Below are 18,393 nucleotides of genomic sequence, written 5' to 3'. Positions count from 1 at the left end.
CGTGCAGAGCCGCGCTCAGCGACGGAGACCGCCACGTGATCTGCGCTCTCTGCCTGGGTTTCGACCACGCAGCCCGCGCCCTTCACGGGCGGCTGCGAACAGTGTGAGGACTTGCCGATGTCGACCCTGCGGGCTCGACTCGCCATGTTTCACGATCCTCCACCTTCTCCGGCTGCCTCTTCCGGGCCGCGTAAGAAAAAACGCCGCTCTCAAAGGCCTTCCGAGCCGGTGGTTATAGCTGAGCGCTCGCCGGAGCCCCTCCCGCGAGCCTCGCTCTCTCCTTCTCCCCCGCCCTTCACCGACGCGCAGCGGCCGGCCTCTGCCCGCACTGCCGTCGCATCAGGGGGTGAAGCAGACCAGCTGATTACTCCCCTCTGTCAAGCCGCGCAAACGGCGCCGCTCACAAGGGATGTCAGAACGGACGGTCACGGGCTATAGCTTCCTTTACGTTACAAGGAAGCTACCCCCCCCCCCCCGGATGACGCACGCCCTCTCCCCCTCTGTTCGAGCCGCGCAAGGCGCCGCTCACAAGGGATGTCAGAAGTAGACGGTCACGGGCTGGCTTCCTTTACGTTATAAGAAAGCTACCCCGCGCCTCGGTCGCGCGCGTCACTCTCCGGCCACCTCCGTTTCTCACACATTTCTCAGTCCCCTCCTAGCTCAGGCGACTAGAAATATCTATATTGCAGTAAACGAGCCTGTTGTTATACACGCACGCCTGCAAACAAACGATGTCACAGCACATAATGACATCTTCCCGCTCTCTCTCCCTTTGTTCGAGCCGCGCAACCGCGCCGTTCTCAAGGGATATCAGAGCGGACGTCACGAGCACCGGCGAAAGGAGGAAGAGAGAGTGATTTCGTCCCGCTTAGGCCGGACTTCCTCCAATCCTCGCATATTTCTCAGTCCCCTCTAAGTTCAGGTGGCTGGAAATACTAATACTGCAGTAAACGAGCCTGTTTTAATACACGCGCGCCTGCAAACAAACGCTCGGTTATATGCTCGCACTGACTGGAAGCTCATGTGTGCCCCTGTGGCTCAGTGGCAGAACATTAGGCTTCCGCACCAGAGATCCGTGTTCGAATCCGGCTCTGGCAGCAGAAAAACTTTTTTCTGCTTGCTTCTCCGAGTTCGCGGCCAGCTTTCTTACATACAGAAAGCAAACCCGCATCTCACGGGATACATATTTCTCAGTCCCCTCTAAGTTCAGGCGGCTGGAAATACTAATACTGCAGTAAACGGGCCTGTCTTAATACACGCGCGCCTGCAAACAAACGCCGAAACGAAACACGACGCTCGGTCATATGCTCGCACTGACCGGAAGCTCATGTGTGCCCCTGTGGCTCAGTGGCAGAACATTAGGCTTCCGCACCAGAGACCCGTGTTCGAATCCGGCTCTGGCAGCAGAAAAACTTTTTTTCTGCTTGCTTCTCCGAGCTCGCGGCCAGCTTTCTTACATACAGAAAGCAAACCCGCATCTCACGGGATAAATATTTCTCAGTCCCCTCTAAGTTCAGGCGGCTGGAAATACTAATGCTGCAGTAAACGGGCCTGTTTTAATACACGCGCGTCTGCAAACAAACGCCGAAACACGACGCTCGGTCATATGCTCGCACCAACTGGAAGCTCATGTGTGCCCCTGTGGCTCAGTGGCAGAATATTACGCTTCTGCATGGAGAACTGTGTTCAAATCCGGCTCTGGCGGCAGAAAAATATTTTTTTCTGCTGGCTTCTCCGAGCTCGCGGCCAGCTTTCTTACATACAGAAAGCGAACCCGCATCTCACAGGATGGTGCTTGAGTATTTATGAGCGTCTAAACATATGAGCCATCAAAGCATTTGCTCTATAACGCCGATGGTGTTACAAGTGTAGAAAATGTGCCCACTCCCATGTGCTCACTGCTACACACAAAACACGGTCTCCCCGGTAACGCTCACAGAGCGCACTCTCATAAAGCGGACACATGCCGCTTGAGTACTAAGTGTAGTAAATGTGCCCACAACTCTGTGCTCACACCTAGCTGCTGCCCGCTCTATCACACAGTTACCCCGGGTTGCAGATCCTCTAAAGCTCACAAACATTCCGGCTCTGGCCGAAGGTGTCATCAGTGTAGAAAATGTGCCCACTCCCATGTGCTCACTGCTTCACACAAACATGGTCCCCATGGTAACGCGCATAGAGCGCTCTCTCATAAAGCGGACACAAGCCGCTCGAGTACTAAGTGTAGTAAATGTGCCCACAACTTTGTGCTCACACCTACCCGCTGCTCGCTCTGCCATTCAGTTACCTCGGGTCGCACACCCTCTAAGCTCCCAAACACTGGCCGTGTCATAAGTGTAAACTCTGCGCCCGCTCACGTGCACGCGCACTCACTTTTAGACATTACAATCCCCACGCCGCTTTCGCGCCAGGGGTGTTTGTCAGCAAATCGCGCTCCATCCTCTGGGACCGAGCTACCGAACGCTGTACAGCCGGCCAATACTGTTTACCAGCCCCCGTGTTCGAGCACCAGCGGCGCGCATGCCGCTCCATCCTCTCTGATACAGGTTCCCCAATCCCGCGCAGCGCGGCGATCTGAACCCAGAGACCATTCGACCCCTAGCTATGCATGCGGAAGCATGGGAAGCTATTCAGGGCGCGTCAGAATGGGTGCTGAGTACTATAAAACACGGCTATTCGCTTCAATTCGCTCGTCGCCCTCCGCGCTTTCTAGCACAGACGGAGACGAAAGTGAGTTCAGAAGCTGCGCACCTGCTTCAAGCTGAAATAGCGAAGCTGCTGCGCAAAAGGGCTATAGAACAGGTTCATCCTTCTCTGAGCGAGTCGAGCTTTTACAGCCGCTACTTCCTCGTACCCAAGAAGGACGGAGCGTTAAGACCTATTTTAGATCTGAGACATCTGAACAAAGCCCTCATGAGACGGCCGTTCAAAATGATCACAACCAGAAAAATCCTCGCGCAGATTCGCCCAGGAGACTGGTTTATCTCTCTCGATCTAAAAGACGCATATTTTCAGATCCAGATAACTCCCCGTCACAGGCCATTCTTGAGATTCGCCTTCAACGGTCGAGTATATCAGTACACAATCCTGCCCTTCGGCCTGTCTTTGGCACCCCGTACATTACGAAATGCATGGACACGGCTCTCGCTCCCCTGAGAAAACAGGGAATGCGAATACTGAATTATCTGGACGATTGGCTTATTCTAGCGCTGTCAGAGACGGAACTTGTGTCTCACAGAACAGCGCTTCTCAGCCATCTGGAGGATCTGGGTCTCTCGGTCACTGGACCAAGAGCTCGCTATCGCCCCGTCAGTCAATTTCCTTCTTGGAATAGAACTGGACTCGGTGGCTATGACGGCCAGACTGTCGGAGCAGCGCGCACGCCGCATCCGCCTCCTCGCCGCATCCCTCCAAATAGGCAGCCGGGTTCCGCTGAGGACATTCCAGCGTATCCTGGGGCATATTGCCTCAGCTGCAGCAGCGCTCCAGCTGGGCTTACTGCGCATGCGCCCGCTTCAACGCTGGCTGAAAGCGCGCGTGCCCCACCGAGCCTGGGCGGCCGGCGGCTTGCGAGTCAAAGTGAATCAGAGCTGCATTTCAGCCCTGCAGCCCTGGCTGGCAGCCGAATGGTATCACACAGGAGTGACTATGGGAGTGATTTCACACCGGAAAGTTGTCTCGACAGACGCTTCCAACCTAGGTTGGGGAGCGCTCTTCGAAGGCAGACCGGTCTATGGCCGCTGGTCAGACCAGGAGAATCTCCTACACATAAACTGTCTAGAGATGCTCGCGGTCGAGAAAGCGCTCAAACACTTCCTCCCATTCCTCCACGGTCACCATGTTCTAGTCCGCACGGACAATACATCGGTAGTGGCCTATGTGAATCGCCAGGGCGGTGTCAGATCAAAGACACTCTGCACCCTGGCGGAACGCCTCCTCGTGTGGGCTCAGCACTCTGCGCTCGCTGAGAGCCGCGCATGTGCCTGGCCACCTGAACGAGGGCCCCGACAGACTGTCCAGGGACAACGTTCCCCCTGGGGAGTGGTCTCTACACCCCCAAACAGTCCAGTCACTGTGGCGCCGTTTCGGCAAAGCGAAAGTCGACCTTTTTGCGTCAAAAGACAACGCTCATTGCCCAGAGTTCTTCTCGAAGAACGAGGACGCGCTGGCCCAGACCTGGCCCAGCGGCCCGCTGTATGCTTTTCCCCCGGTCTCTCTGCTGCCTCAGGTCATCAAGAGAATCAGGGAAGCGCGCCACACAGTGCTCCTCTTAGCCCCATACTGGGAGAACCAAGCTTGGTTCCCGGATCTATACAGCTGGCAGACTCAGCCCCCTGGCCGATACCGGTGAAGAGAGACCTTCTCTCTCAAGCCCGCGGCTCGATATGGCATCCCCATCCAGAGCGCTGTCTCTGCATGCGTGGAGCCTCAACGATTACACGCTGATCTGCCAGACGGGGTCATGAACACGATCATACAATCTAGAGCCCCCTCTACGAGGCGGCTCTACATGTCGAAATGGTCAGTGTTTAACAGATGGTGCACTGCTAAGGGGCTCGATCCACAGACATGTGGGGTATCGCGAGTACTGTGTTTCCTTCAAGAGTTACTGGACGCGGGCAGGTCCCCCTCCACGCTCAAAGTCTATGTCACGGCCATTTCAGCGCTCTCTGTTCAGAGCTGGGCCGCGCATTAGGAAGGAACGAGTTCGTCATCCGCTTCCTTAGAGGAGCCAGGAGGATGAACCCCCCGCGACCCCCCTCGGTTCCTATGTGGGATCTTTCACTGGTCTTGGAGGCCCTGAAAGCGCATCCCTTCGAACCCTTGGAAACTGTCGATATGAAATACCTCACGCTCAAAACCGTTTTTCTGATAGCACTGTCTTCAGTCAAACGGGTGGTGGAACAGCTCTTTGTTTCGTTTGGCGGGCGCACCAAGGGTCTCGCCGCCTCGAAACACAGCCTGTCCAGATGGATAGTGGACGCTATTGCTGCTGCTTATGCGTCTAAAGACCTGCAGTGCCCATTGGGCATTCAAGCTCACTCCACCAGAGGCATGGCCTCGTCGTGGGCGTGGTCCAGCGGGATTCCCATTCATGACATTTGTGCAGCGGCAGGCTGGGCCTCCCCCTCCACATTTGTTAGGTTTTACAACCTGGATGTTCCCGCCTTGCAGGCGAAAGTGTTATCAGTCTAGTCTCGCGTATGCCAGCCCACTATCTGTGCGCGGGCTACGTTGTGTGATTTAGCTCTACTGGTTGAGCTGCACTATACAGGGAATTGTCAGTTCGGACCGGCCGTGCCGCTCCTAACCCCCTAGTGTGTGCTTATGTACGGCGCTAGCCCTCTGTGCGCCGCCCGGCTCTCTGCTATCACGTTCCCCGGGCTCTCCCTGGGACTCATTCAGTGGATGCTGGGCGCGCACGGCGTTGACAAGGGTGTTCCCGTAGCGTAGTAACTACGCAATACGAGAGAACCTCTCGTAAGAGAACGTTTCGGTTACTAACGTAACCTCTGTTCTCTCTAGAAGAGGGAACGAGTATTGCGTAGCCCGCCGTGCTCGCGCCACGAGCTCATTCGCTTCATGCGACAGAAACCAGAGAAGCAGCCTCCGAGCCCCGCTTTTATACGCTAAGCCACACCCCTTTTCGCGGGCTGTGACGCATTAAGCGCGCCAAGCGCGCTCATTGGTCGTGACGTCACGCCAAGGGCTCAGCGGTAGGCTGCTGCAGTTGCCGCAGGGCAGCCAATGGGCACGCTAGTAAGCCTGCCCTAGGTCTGCAGGCTGCCGCACTGCGTTGACAAGATTATAAAAATTAAGGATAATTTTTGGCTTCAGTATCTCGAGAAAGAAAGGCTTTCCCGTAGCGTAGTAACTACGCAATACTCGTTCCCTCTTCTAGAGAGAACAGAGGTTACGTTAGTAACCGAAACGTTTTCCAGAAAAACCACTAGCAGTGTAGCATGACAAATGCCAGCCACCTGAATCATAATGCTGTGACGTATCACTCTTTATTAAAAATAATATTGACACAAAGAAGACACCCTCATCAAAGAAACAAAACATAAATTGACCACTAGAGGGATGAGTCATAATTCCACAGGATAAATGTGCTATTTGCTTTGTCTAACATTTACTATTGCTTATTATTCCTTATATAATGGTTATTAATAATGTTCACCACTTGAAAAAGCAAGAAACACAGATGCATTGCTAAACCATAAAGCAATTGACCATGATAATATTTCTCCACAAAATGTGTACTACTGTTATTGTTCCTAGTATAAAGCCATAATTTGAGATCTTGTTCAAAGAGTGTAGGATCATTTTTGTCATTTTTTTTTTAAAGACAGTGGTGTCAGATACCACATTACCATTTTACTGTAGTAACAATCACTAAAATAACTTACTATTTGCTGTTTGTTTCAGTATTTGCTGTTTGTTTCCCTATTTATTTTGCTTTGCAAGAACAGGATCCCACACAGTGTGTCCTTGATATAAAGTGCATTATATTTCATTAATATATAAAGTGTGTACACTACAAAGTGTATGCATACTGTATTAGAGCGCCATCTAGCGTCATAACTAGGAATTCATTATTCAAAGAATGCAGTTATTATGATTGAATCAGATGTTTTTAATGTCATTTATAACATGAACATAAATAAAAAAATATTTCAAGTTAGTTTTTGCTTGTTTCAAAGAAAATGGTGTTTATTTAGGCTGATGCAAAGTTTTAAAAAAAATAATGCATGTCTAATGATATTTCTCTCATGGAAAGGCACAGGATTTCTTCACAAAATAAAACCTCTTTATGTGCACATACAATTTACAATATTTGAAAAGCTTATAAAGCACTGCCAAATTAATGAAACAAAATCATCTATGTCTAGCACTTAATGATTTGATGACAAGGTGACAAGATCCGTTGTATTTTGTTAATTTGGCAAATAACAGCATTTTAACTCTGGTATGACAAAACATTTACATGACAAAAATAGACAAAATGATATTCAAATCCTATTGATGATATTTACATATCTACAATGAGTACCAAACAAAAGACAAACGAAAAAAAAAAAAAGGAATGAGGGAAAAAGAGTGTTGCGAAACAAAACAAAAAACACATATTGATAATATTCAATTATAAATAAAGAAAACACTATTAATTGCATAACACTAATCTCTAATGGATGTTCCTCGCATGAAACGCAGGACTCTGGCAGTAAGATCATCTAATCAGCACCTCATAAAATATCACAATTTCAGACAAGACATTCACATAAAAGAGTTGATTCAGTGCCTGAGTGTTGTTTGATTGACAGCTGCCTTCAAAGGTTCACTATCGTGTTTGTCTAAGTGCTCATGTCTTACAGTACGATGCGATCTGTGTGAGCAGTCAAATACAATTCTTGGTCACAATGCCAGTCTCTGTGAGGTTTTCTTGTAAACACAGTCAGTTTTAAGAGGATGTAAACAAACGGGACAAAATTGTTTATTGTTTATTGTTTTATTAGGATCCCCATTAGCGGCCCATTTAATGGCAGCTAATCTTCCTGGGGTCCTCTTTAAAATATTCACAACATAAAATTACACAAAGCAATAACAACACAAATTACAATCAAGAGAATTCAAACATTACAATTACATTCAAAATATTACCAAGTGAAAGAACATGACAATTTCCAGCTTTCACGAGGTCATTTGCAGCAGTTCCTGGGTTACTGTCCTCTTAAATTTGTATTTGTTCTGAATTCTACGTGATGAAACAGAGAGTCGATTCCAAATAGATATTGCTCTATAAAGTGATGTGCGTTTCAGAAAATTTGTCCTGGGAAGCGGAAGTTTTATGTCACCACCTAGTGCCTGCCTGGTGGCATATAGGTGTCCACTTCCTACAAAAACAAGCTGTTCAGAAAGAAACTGTGGCTGTTTCATAAATACTGCATTCCACAATATTGAAGTTAATCGTAGTTTGATTTTGTCGTCAACTGTAAGCCAAGAAAGGCGTGTATGCATCAGGGCCACGTTAGTCTTAAGAGAGCACTGGAGGACAGTCCTCGCTGCCCTATTTTGTGCCACTTGAAGCTTACGAAGGTCTTTTTGTGATGCAGACGACCATATAATTGGACAGTTTTCTAAATGGCACAGAACAAGAGACTGGACAACCTGTCTAGCAATGGACATAGGAATATATGACATACATTTTCTGGACATTGCAATACCATTCCCCATTTTAGCTATCATTCCATCAATATGAGCTGACCAAGACAAGTAAGAATCCAAGGTGACGCCCAGTAACCTGGCTTGCATCACTTGTCTTAGCTGCAGCCCATTGACTGACAAGTTCAGAGAGGGCTGGGTAGTTAGTTTAGATCTTTTCCAGAATATCATAGATGTTGATTTGTCTACATTTAAAACTAATTTGTTATCTTTTACCCACTTGCTTATATTCTGCAAATCATGATTTAATAGATTTGAAACATCATGAGGAGTTTTTGCAGAACAGTACAGTGTGGAATCATCTGCATACATGACAACAGTTGAATGTTTCACAATAAAAGGTAAATCATTTGTAAAGATCGAGTATAGCAAAGGCCCAAGGCAGCTACCCTGGGGCACACCACAATGTACTGTCTTAGTAGATGAATATTGACCATTAAAGAACACCCGCTGCTTCCTATTGGATAGGTAACTCCCCATCCATGACAGAGACGAAGGTGTAAAACCATAGCATTCTAATTTTTGAAGCAGTATTTTGTGATCTATTAGGTCAAACGCTGCACTGAAGTCCAACATCACTGCTCCTACTAATCTGTTTGCATCGATTTCTTCTAACCAATTGTCGGTCATATGAGTTAAAGCAGTACATGTGGAGTGACCCTCTCGATATGCATGCTGGTACTTGGTGATCAGCCTATTAGAAAAAAAATATTTATAAACTTGTTCAAAAGCAATCTTTTCCATGACTTTGCTGAGTAAAGGTAATAGACTGATAGGTCGGCTATTCTGTCCTGTAAATGTGGCTCTTTTATTTTTAGACAGTGGTATGATTTTAGCCTCCTTCCATTTCTCTGGAAATATGCCCTGCAACAAACTTAAATTGACCAAATGAGCAATGGGAAAGGACAGCGCTTCAGCTGCCACCCTGATAAGCCTGGAGTCCAAGTGGTCCATGCCTGATGCCTTTCCATCAGGAAGAGCTGCAAGAATTTTTCCAACAGAGCCTCTGTCAACTTGACTGAATGAGAAAGTGACAGAATGGTTCTTCTCACTCATTATCTTACTTAATATTGCATCATAAGATGCTGAGATATTTGGACACATACCAGATCGAAATTTCTCTACCTTACTAATAAAATAATTGTTGAAATAATTAGCAATTCCCTCTGGATCTGTAATGAACACTCCATCATTTTCAACATATGAAGCAGCTGAGTGCTTACTCCTGCCCATTATTTGATTTAAAGTGTTCCATAGTTTTTTACCATCATTTTTTGCTTCATTAATCTTTTCCTGGAAGTACTCTTTTTTCTTCTTTCTATTCATTTTGACTACTTTATTTCTAAGAGTTCGGTATTGTTTTTGATCAGATAGTTCACAAGAAATATTAGCTTTTATTTTAGCGTTATCTCTAGACAGCATTAAATTTTTAAGATTTTTGTCCAACCAAGGGGCACTTTTATTTCTCACAGCTCTTTTTCTGAGAGGAGCATGCTTGTCAACTATTTTCATTAGTATGTCCATAAACTTATTAAGGGCTGAGTCAGGGTCATGATCTTCACACACTTCTGACCAGTCCACACCTTGAATTTCACCCACATACTGCTCTTGGTTGAAATATCTATAAGTTCTTTTATGAATTATTTTACAGCCACCTTTAGGCAATTTAGTTTTCCTTGTGACTCCTATGATATTATGGTCACTACAACCAGTGGGCACAGAGACTGCTTTGGAGCATTGTTCAAAAGCGTTTGTAAATATATGATCTATACATGTTGCAGATAACACCAATGTACTGGTAGCAACCCTAGTGGGTTGAGTTATAATTTGTTTTAGGCCACATATTGTAGCTGTAGATTTAAGCTTCTTATACATTGGACAGTTTGGTGACAGCCAGTCAATGTTAAGATCACCTAAAATAAATATCTCTCTGTTTTGATCACAAACAGCATCAAACATTTCACATATGTTATCCAAATATTGAGTATTGGCACTGGGAGGTCTGTATACACACCCAACTAAGATAGGCTTTATGTGTGGTATATGAATTTGTACCCATAATGCTTCAATATTCTGCCATATGAAGTCCTTTCGAACATTAACTGGGATGTTATCCTTAACATAGAATGCAACACCACCACCATGTCTATTTCTGTCCCTCCTAAATAATCTATAGCCGTCTATCTTCACATCAGCATCCGTGAAGCTAGAATCTAAGTGTGTTTCAGACAAAGCTAGGATTTCAATACTATTGGACTGCAAAATCTGATATATGTCATTAGTTTTGTATCTCAAACTGCAGATATTCAAGTGCGCTATTGTGATACCCTTAATTGGAAAAGCTGAATGACACAAGTCAATAGCCATGATCTAAATTACAAGTAAAAACACACAAAAATACAAATAAACAAAACAAAATAAATGTTTACATACTTCTAACTAGGCTCCTCCACTCTTGGATTTTATGACCAGTTTATCATATTTCAGAGTGGCTATTTCTCCTCTTTCCCGGGCAGCTCGCAGCTTGGGTAGCAGTTCTTTTCTTTTCTTCATTACAGCCTCAGAGAAGTCCTCATTTATGTAGATGCGTGTGCCTTTTAATTTCTTTGCAGAGGATAAAATAACTGATGTCAAACAGATTATCATTATATAACAGCTTAAATTAAACCTCTGCATATTGAAAAACAAGCACTTGCTGATCTATTGCTGGTAAATGTTGCTTTTTTCTTATTTTATTGCTGATTTACCGTTTATCTGTCTTTTTAGAAGCAGTTTACGTATTTACTTAATTTATACTTTCAATGAGTTTGGTCCTATTCTCTCAGTTCTTCTCTTCACTGTCCCTTTAATTAAAATTGTCAAAACAATAAATAATGTTATGTCAGTGTTTCAGTGTTGGGATGTCCCATTAACAGCATGTCCTCGATTCGAAGTAACATTCTGATTGATGCATGAGTATATTATACTTCTCTCCTGTAATAAAACACTGATTCACAGAAGAGAACAGAAATTAACAGTTACACAAACACAAAAGTTCTACAAAAATAATTTTGCAATTGTGTTTTCAAGGAATTTAGTGTGGTTTTCTTTTCTTAAATAATTGACAATGTCCTAAATGTAGGATGCTTCTCTAAATGGATTTTCAGTCTGTTAAACTTCATCACACTGTCTTCTGTACTGCAATAATACAACAGTAATGTTTCAATGCAGTAGTGTGTGATGCTCTGTAATTAAAACAATAAACAATAATAATTCACTTACTTTCTTGTGAGAGTAAATCACATATGCAACTGCAGTCACAAACAGCAGAACAGCAACACTTATTCCTGCTATAGCAGCTGAAGACAGAGCCAAAGCTGTAATGATAAAGATGGACAGTCATATCAATTTTACTGATATTGTTGATTAATAATTACACCTTTTATAATTTGAGTTTAGTTTTATGATATTGAGTCAACTGATAAAAGGCGCCATTTGGTGGCGTTTTTAAGGAACATCAGTTAAAACCGCATTGCACTTTCAGCTAAACATGAAACATCAATGTTCACAGGACAAGTGATTTTATGCATTGTGCAGATTAATAACATTAGTCAAAATGTTAAACAAAATAAAAAAGTTAGGCACTGTATTTAAAATGCATTGACTGACTCTAAGTTATTATAATTACCAGTGACAGTAACACTGAAGCTCTTAATTCTCCTAATACTGAAGCTGTCGCTGCTGAAGATCATCTGTAGTTCATAAACTCCAGAGTCTGTGTTTCTGGTGTTTGTGATGGTCAGAGATCCAGTCTGATGATCCAGCTTCAGTCTGTCTCTGAATCTCTCTTTACACTGAACATCTGTACAGATCTTACTCTGATCTCCAGTGATTTCAGCGATGACAATGTCTTTAAAATACCATGTCATCACATCACTTGGTTTTCTTCCAACACCAGCATCTAGAGTGACAGATTCTCCCTCTTTCTGTGACATGGCTTTTAATTCTTTCATCTCAGCAGCAATATCTAAAAAAATATCTAAAAAAAAAAAAAAAAAAACTGGTTTAGTATATTTTTGCTGAGAAAAAAAAAAACTACACAACATGAAAAAAACTGTGAATATCAAAGTGATTACAAACTGAAGAGATATGATCACTTTATGATGAACAGAACTTAGCCTTTTTAATCACATAAACATTGATCAACGCAAAAAGACATATAAAACTATCGTAAACGAAACCTCAAATTTGTTTTGTTTTGTTTTTTGTTTTCCAAAGATGACTAAGTTAAATGGGTTTAGAAAGACATTAAAAAAACTATAACCAGTGTTACAAGTAATGCGAGTTACATAATTAGATTACTTTTTCAAGTAACTAGTAAATTAACGCATTACATTTAAATTTACAACAGAATACCTTGGTTAATTTTTCAAATCAGTAACGCAAGTTACTTTGTTTTGCCATTTATTAACTGACAGCTCTTCTGTACACATGTTGAGAGTAATCGGCAGTAGAGCAGAGACATTGTGTGAGCTGTGAACATGATGATTATTGTAGATTTAAACTATAAGGCCCTGTTTACACCTGATATTAAGGTGTGTTTTGGTCAATCGGATCACAAGTAGATGAGGGAGACACATTCCCATTTACACCTGCTGTTTTAATCCGTCACTTAAGTCTTCAGCCGACATAGTTTAAATCTCGTCTGGATATCGCTTTATTCCCATAATGTTCATGCATTAGGTCAGTAGGTGGAGAGTAGATGGTCTTTTGTGGCTGTTTGAACACATTCGACCGCATGAGTGTTTACACTGTGAAAGCCATCCGGTCGAATGCGTTTTCGACTACCTCTGGAAGTGGTTGAAAGTGGGCAAGCTCAAAAGGTTTTAGACTCCGTTTACACCTGTATTTAGCGCCGTCCACTTGTGATCCGATCAACCGCTTCTTACTACCAGTTGTAAACAGGGCCTAAAAGTGAACAGGCATTCACTCATCTGACTTGCACAAAAAAGATTCAGTATTCCTGAAAATAAATGAAAACAATGGGACTACTACGGAAACATTTACCTTTTTTATCTCACTTTTCATTTCTTTGCTGTGGACCTTCGATGATCAAATTCAATTATACTAATAAGCAAAAATGACTTTGGATAAACATAAAATTTGTGTTTCTTTTTTTGTTTTTATTGCTGAAGTAAGAGTGTTGAACTTTATCCACTTGTTTCCTATTCTTCTGCAATCCAGAATGGCAGCACAGCTGAAAGTTTGTTTAAGCGTGAATTTGCATTCAATTCACTTTTGGAGGTAAAGGGTCTTTACATTTGCCAAAAAGAGAAACAAGCAAGCCCAGCCCAGGTGAGAAAAAGTAACGCAATTAGTTACTTTTTGAGGGAGTAACTCAATAATGTACACTGATTAGAACATTGATTACAATCAGTGCTCATCTTTTGTATATAATATAATCCATTCCCAATTTGAATACAAATTTTTCTTGTTTTTCATGCTACACACTTTTCATGTCAGTCACAAATGCACTGCAACGTTCGATGCATCGACATCGAAGCTCCGAAACGAATGTAAACCAAACGAACACACAGACAAAAAAGGCTTGTGTAGATTGTTCGTTGCTCCTCGCCCTAAAGATGGTGGTGACAAGGTGACATTTGCCGTGGCGTGAGCAGAAGGGGGGAAGGAAACGGAGCCGTACGGACGTCTTCTCCTGTAGGCTACGTACCGACGCTCCAATTTAGTGTTTATATTCAGTGTTTAGTGTTTAATTCAATTTATATATATATATATATATATATATATATATATATATATATATATATATATATACATACTTTTTATATATAGCCTACTTAAAAAAATATATATATACGGATTATGCATTATGAGACTGAATAACTGTACTCAATAATATCCACTATGGTTTCGACACCTCAACAAATAGCTGTCCCCAGAAATATTGGTAAGGGAACGGGGCGAGTCAATGTCTTTTTTAATATCGTGCTTCGAGTAGATTGGAGTTTTACTTACTCAAACATGCCCTGGGGGCAGAAAGGAAAATTTAAAACACAATATAAAAACACCATGGGAACAAGAATCTAATGTTCCCAGAACGTTATGGGAACTAAACATTGGGCTATATGAATGAGAAATCCAAAATGTGCATGTTTGAGTCTTTACTTTATCATAAATGAGCTTCCAATAAACAAAATGGTGCACTTGGAAGATATAGTGTAGGCCTATTGAGTTTTCTAACGACAATTACAACTAGCAATCCGGTAGTATATATCATAATAGAATGAAGTTACAGATTTCACTTGTAACCTTGATGTAAAGTAAGATTATATTAGTGCAATGCAAACAAAGTCAACTTTAAAGGCGCACACATACAAGTGCAGCGCAGAAAGGTATAAACTAAAAAACGAGCAAATTAAAAAAAAAAATACAAACTACACAATAGAAACGTAACTATCCTAATTTAATATGGCCAACTCTTGTTTCCAGTCAAAGTCATGCTGAAAAGGGCTGGGCAAAAAAAAAAATATATAGATTTTTTTTTTTTTTTTATTATTAATATTATTTTTAAAATGTGGTCTATTCTATATATTCTCAAAAGCCACAAATCAATCTTTTTTCATTTTTTTTTATTTAATTTTTTTTGGTAACATTGAACATACCAAAATCATTGATTGATGTTAATCTTAGTCTCCTCCACTAGATGTCATCCTCTTATTTGTGACAGCATGAAAGACGTTCCAGACAGTTGAAGAAACCAACAGTCAAGCCTTGCCAATTTAAACATTCAAGCACAAGACACGAAAAACACAACACATATCCGAAGCGCACACAGAAATATGTGCTTCTCAATCATTGTGTTTTTAATCTTTCTCTCTGTCCTGGATTACTGTGTCTGCATTAAAGAGTAATTGGTGATATTTCTGTTTAAAGTGTAAAGGCAGTTTGGTTCAAGCTACTGGTGTTTTATTTAGGGCTTTAGATCTGTGAAGTGTATCAATGATTCACGATAAGTAATCCTTTTTGGACGTCTGACCTGTGACATTTGATGGTTTTGATTTTTTCTTCAATCTGTTTTGTGCAGAGGGCATCAATGAGGTTCATAATAGCAGGGGGAAAACTACTGCTAGTAATCACACATGCACTAAAAGCCTCTTGCACAAGATGTCTGTCCATCCAGCAGATCACACCATGTTTCTGAAGAAATCAGACCACAGGTTTCAGTTTGACTCAGACATCGAGCGGTTAGTGTCTCAACTCAGTAAGACCGGCAATGAGAGATGGGAGATGATTTTACCTGTCTTATCATTCACTACAACTAAATGATTGTGGAACATTTAGTCCATAATCTTTATTTTAACATGATATTTAGGAAGATTTACACAATATTACACTCTATACTTTCACATACTTAGCACAGTCAGACAACTACCATTATATTTATCAGTGCATTTAAGTGATAAAAAATCATGTTTTTGCTAATAAGAACATGTAAAGTCTTAATAAGAGCACAAAAAATGTTTATATGTAATAATATATGAATATAAAGTGCATGTGTGTGTGCATTAGAAGGGTTAAACTATGTCGTGGGAGGATTCACACCAGTTTGACTGTTTCCAGCGGATATAGTCTTTTTACATCAGACACTGAACTACTGAAGAAAATGCTTCACGTGTTTCTTTTCTTTTGTTTGTGCAGGAGTTGTCTTGGTAAGTTATAAAAACATTTTTACAGCTTAATTATTTATATTTCTAAACATTATCAACTGCTGTTGTTCAAATTAGGGATTTTCTTTTCTTCCCAGATCAAAACTGAGATTTACTTTATAGTCAGTTTTAATGTCCCACACACACAACTATGAACTGATTGAAAATAATTAGCAGAGTGAAACTTGTTTTACAAGTGTGAGATGAACCATCACGTTTATTTTGCTCTACAGGAGATCGTGTAAAGATCATGCTCGTCTGTCTGTTCTTATAAGTGATGTTTAACCTTTTGTGTGTCTGCTGTTCTTCATTTCACATTTAAATTTTAAAAAATGATTTCAGGGTTTCAAAACCAACAAGAATGAAAACTTGTTTTGTTCTCCAGGTGTGTTTGGTGATTCAGTGTCAGTGATGGAGGGAGATTCTGTTACTCTAAACACTGATCTTACTGAAATACATGAAGATGATGATATACTGTGGACATTTAGACATGAAAAGTCTGTCTTAGCTAAAATCAGTAGAGTAATTTCCTCCACATATGATGATGTTCCTGATGGGAGATTCAGAGACAGACTGAAGCTGGACGATCAAACTGGATCTCTGACCATCACAAACACCAGAACTGAACATACTGGAGTTTATGAACTAGTGATAAGCGGAGTGAAATCGTCATCAAAATTATTTAATGTTTCAGTCTATGGTGAGTAGAGATCATTTGTCCAAATGTTCACATATTCTCGTTTTTTATTTTACTTGAACTTTTAAGATTGTAAATATATGTAAGATCTCAGTGTGTGAGATGACAAACACACTAACTGTTATTATACTAAACATTCACTCAGCACATTTTATTTTATCAAGTTCATCCATATTCCATTTTATTCTCTCATGTTTTCCAGCTCGTCTTCCTGTTCCTGTCATCATCCGTAACTCGTCACACTGTTCTTCATCATCATCATCATCATCACACCATAATTGTTCACTGGTGTGTTCATCAGTGTTGAATGTGAGTGATGTGACTCTCTCCTGGTACGCAGGAATCAGTGTATTGTCCAGCATCAGTGTGTGTGATCTCAGCATCAGTCTCTCTCTACCTCTGGAGGTGGAATATCAGGATAAAAACACCTACAGCTGTGTGCTGAACAATCCCATCAGCAACCAGACCACACATCTGGACATCAACACACTCTGTCACACATGTGCAGGTACCACAGCACTGATGATAGATGTGTGTGTTTACTGACCTGATCTCTGTCTTCTGTTGTAGATCAGACTGATGCGTTCACTTCTTTCTTTATCATTACAGAGCTGGACACACAGTCTCCTTCAGTTCCTCCAGTCTCAGTGTCTCTGATAGTGTTGATCTCTGCTGGATCTCTGATGATTGTTGCTACAGTCGGGATCTTCTGGATCTGCAAGAAACCTGACCGAGAAGGCAAGTGTTAACTACTGATTATAAGACAGAATTGGAAATTGGATGTTTTGTTTTTGATGGAAATTTTTATTTTGTTATAGTAGTTGACGATGAAAGAGTTCCGAATAGAGATAATGAAGAGATCACTTATGCTAATCCAACATTCTACAAACCAAATGCACAGAAACGAGTGAGTTCATTTTTATTGCAATGTTTTTTTGTGCTTTAGATGATCTGACACACACACAAATAATATACATATTAGTAAAGACACTAGAGTTTTTAGTCTTCTGCTCTGATGGGTTCAGTAGATCAGTGGTTCTCAACTGGTAAGTCTGTTCTGATAGCAGATAGCAGGGGAAATGGATGCAAATAATACAACTAGCATAGCATTATGGTAGCAAAATAAATTGATTTTTAAAATGGAAGAGGATGTTGTTGATATCAGTAGTTTGTCTGTCCAATCAAACTGCATAGTGTTTGGGGCAATTTCATTGGTGCAATATACACAATATTTTGGCACAGTGTTCATTTTAGCCTGGTAGATCTCACTTGCTGCTGTTAATGCATCTGAATCTGAACTATGCATTTAAGAAAATAATAATAATAATAATAATAATAATAATTTATATTTAATTAAATTACTTTTTAATTAGAAAATGTCATTCTATTTTTGTATCTTGTGATGTTTTTTTACAGACAGCTAGAGAGGAGAATCACACAGAGTATGCGGTTGTCTGCATAAGATGATGAAACTCTCATTTGGCGTTTGGATTTAGTATGTGAACTCTGATCTTCATAAGCATTGGACAAGTTTTGGGATTGTTGGAAATAAAATCTAAAAATGAACATAGGCTATGTGATATTTTGTAAAAACCAGCTCAGTTTGAGAGTCTTGAGTAAAAACCTGTTGTGGTCTGGTTCCCTTCTATATAGACATGTGGTTTGATCTGTTGCTTAAACAAACAGTATGTGCATAAGAGTGCCGGCCTATTATTGAACTTGTGTGGTTGATGTGCATTTGAGAGGGCGTGATAGAGGTGTGAC

General features: G+C 41.7%; 2 protein-coding genes across 2 annotated transcripts in view; both read left to right on the top strand.

Annotated features, from left to right (window-relative positions):
- LOC307169886 (uncharacterized protein) overlaps positions 1-18,393 on the top strand; it is a 386,038-nt gene that overhangs the window by 60,751 nt on the left and 306,894 nt on the right. The gene's annotated exons all lie outside the window — the stretch shown is intronic.
- Positions 15,854-18,174, top strand: LOC307169850 (SLAM family member 5-like). The gene is made up of 6 exons (XM_079890693.1): positions 15,854-15,935; positions 16,318-16,632; positions 16,832-17,137; positions 17,239-17,367; positions 17,448-17,536; positions 18,046-18,174. The coding sequence occupies exons 1-6, from the start codon at positions 15,890-15,892 to the stop codon at positions 18,094-18,096; spliced, it is 936 nt and encodes a 311-aa protein (XP_079746819.1). The 5' UTR covers positions 15,854-15,889; the 3' UTR covers positions 18,097-18,174.

Source organism: Squalius cephalus, assembly GCF_949319135.1.
Source record: "Squalius cephalus genome assembly, chromosome: 13".
Taxonomy (NCBI): Eukaryota; Metazoa; Chordata; class Actinopteri; order Cypriniformes; family Leuciscidae; genus Squalius; species Squalius cephalus.
The sequence above is the reverse complement of the archived record's forward strand: the minus strand, read 5'-3'. Positions and strand labels throughout refer to the sequence as shown.

Bases quoted from the DNA above. Each gene is read 5' to 3' on its own strand.
- LOC307169850 (XM_079890693.1), top strand. From the start codon at position 15,890: ATGCTTCACGTGTTTCTTTTCTTTTGTTTGTGCAGGAGTTGTCTTG. The intron at 16,633-16,831 runs GTGAGTAGAGAT...CATGTTTTCCAG, and splicing joins ATTTAATGTTTCAGTCTATG to CTCGTCTTCCTGTTCCTGTC. The intron at 17,368-17,447 runs GCAAGTGTTAAC...ATTTTGTTATAG, and splicing joins CAAGAAACCTGACCGAGAAG to TAGTTGACGATGAAAGAGTT.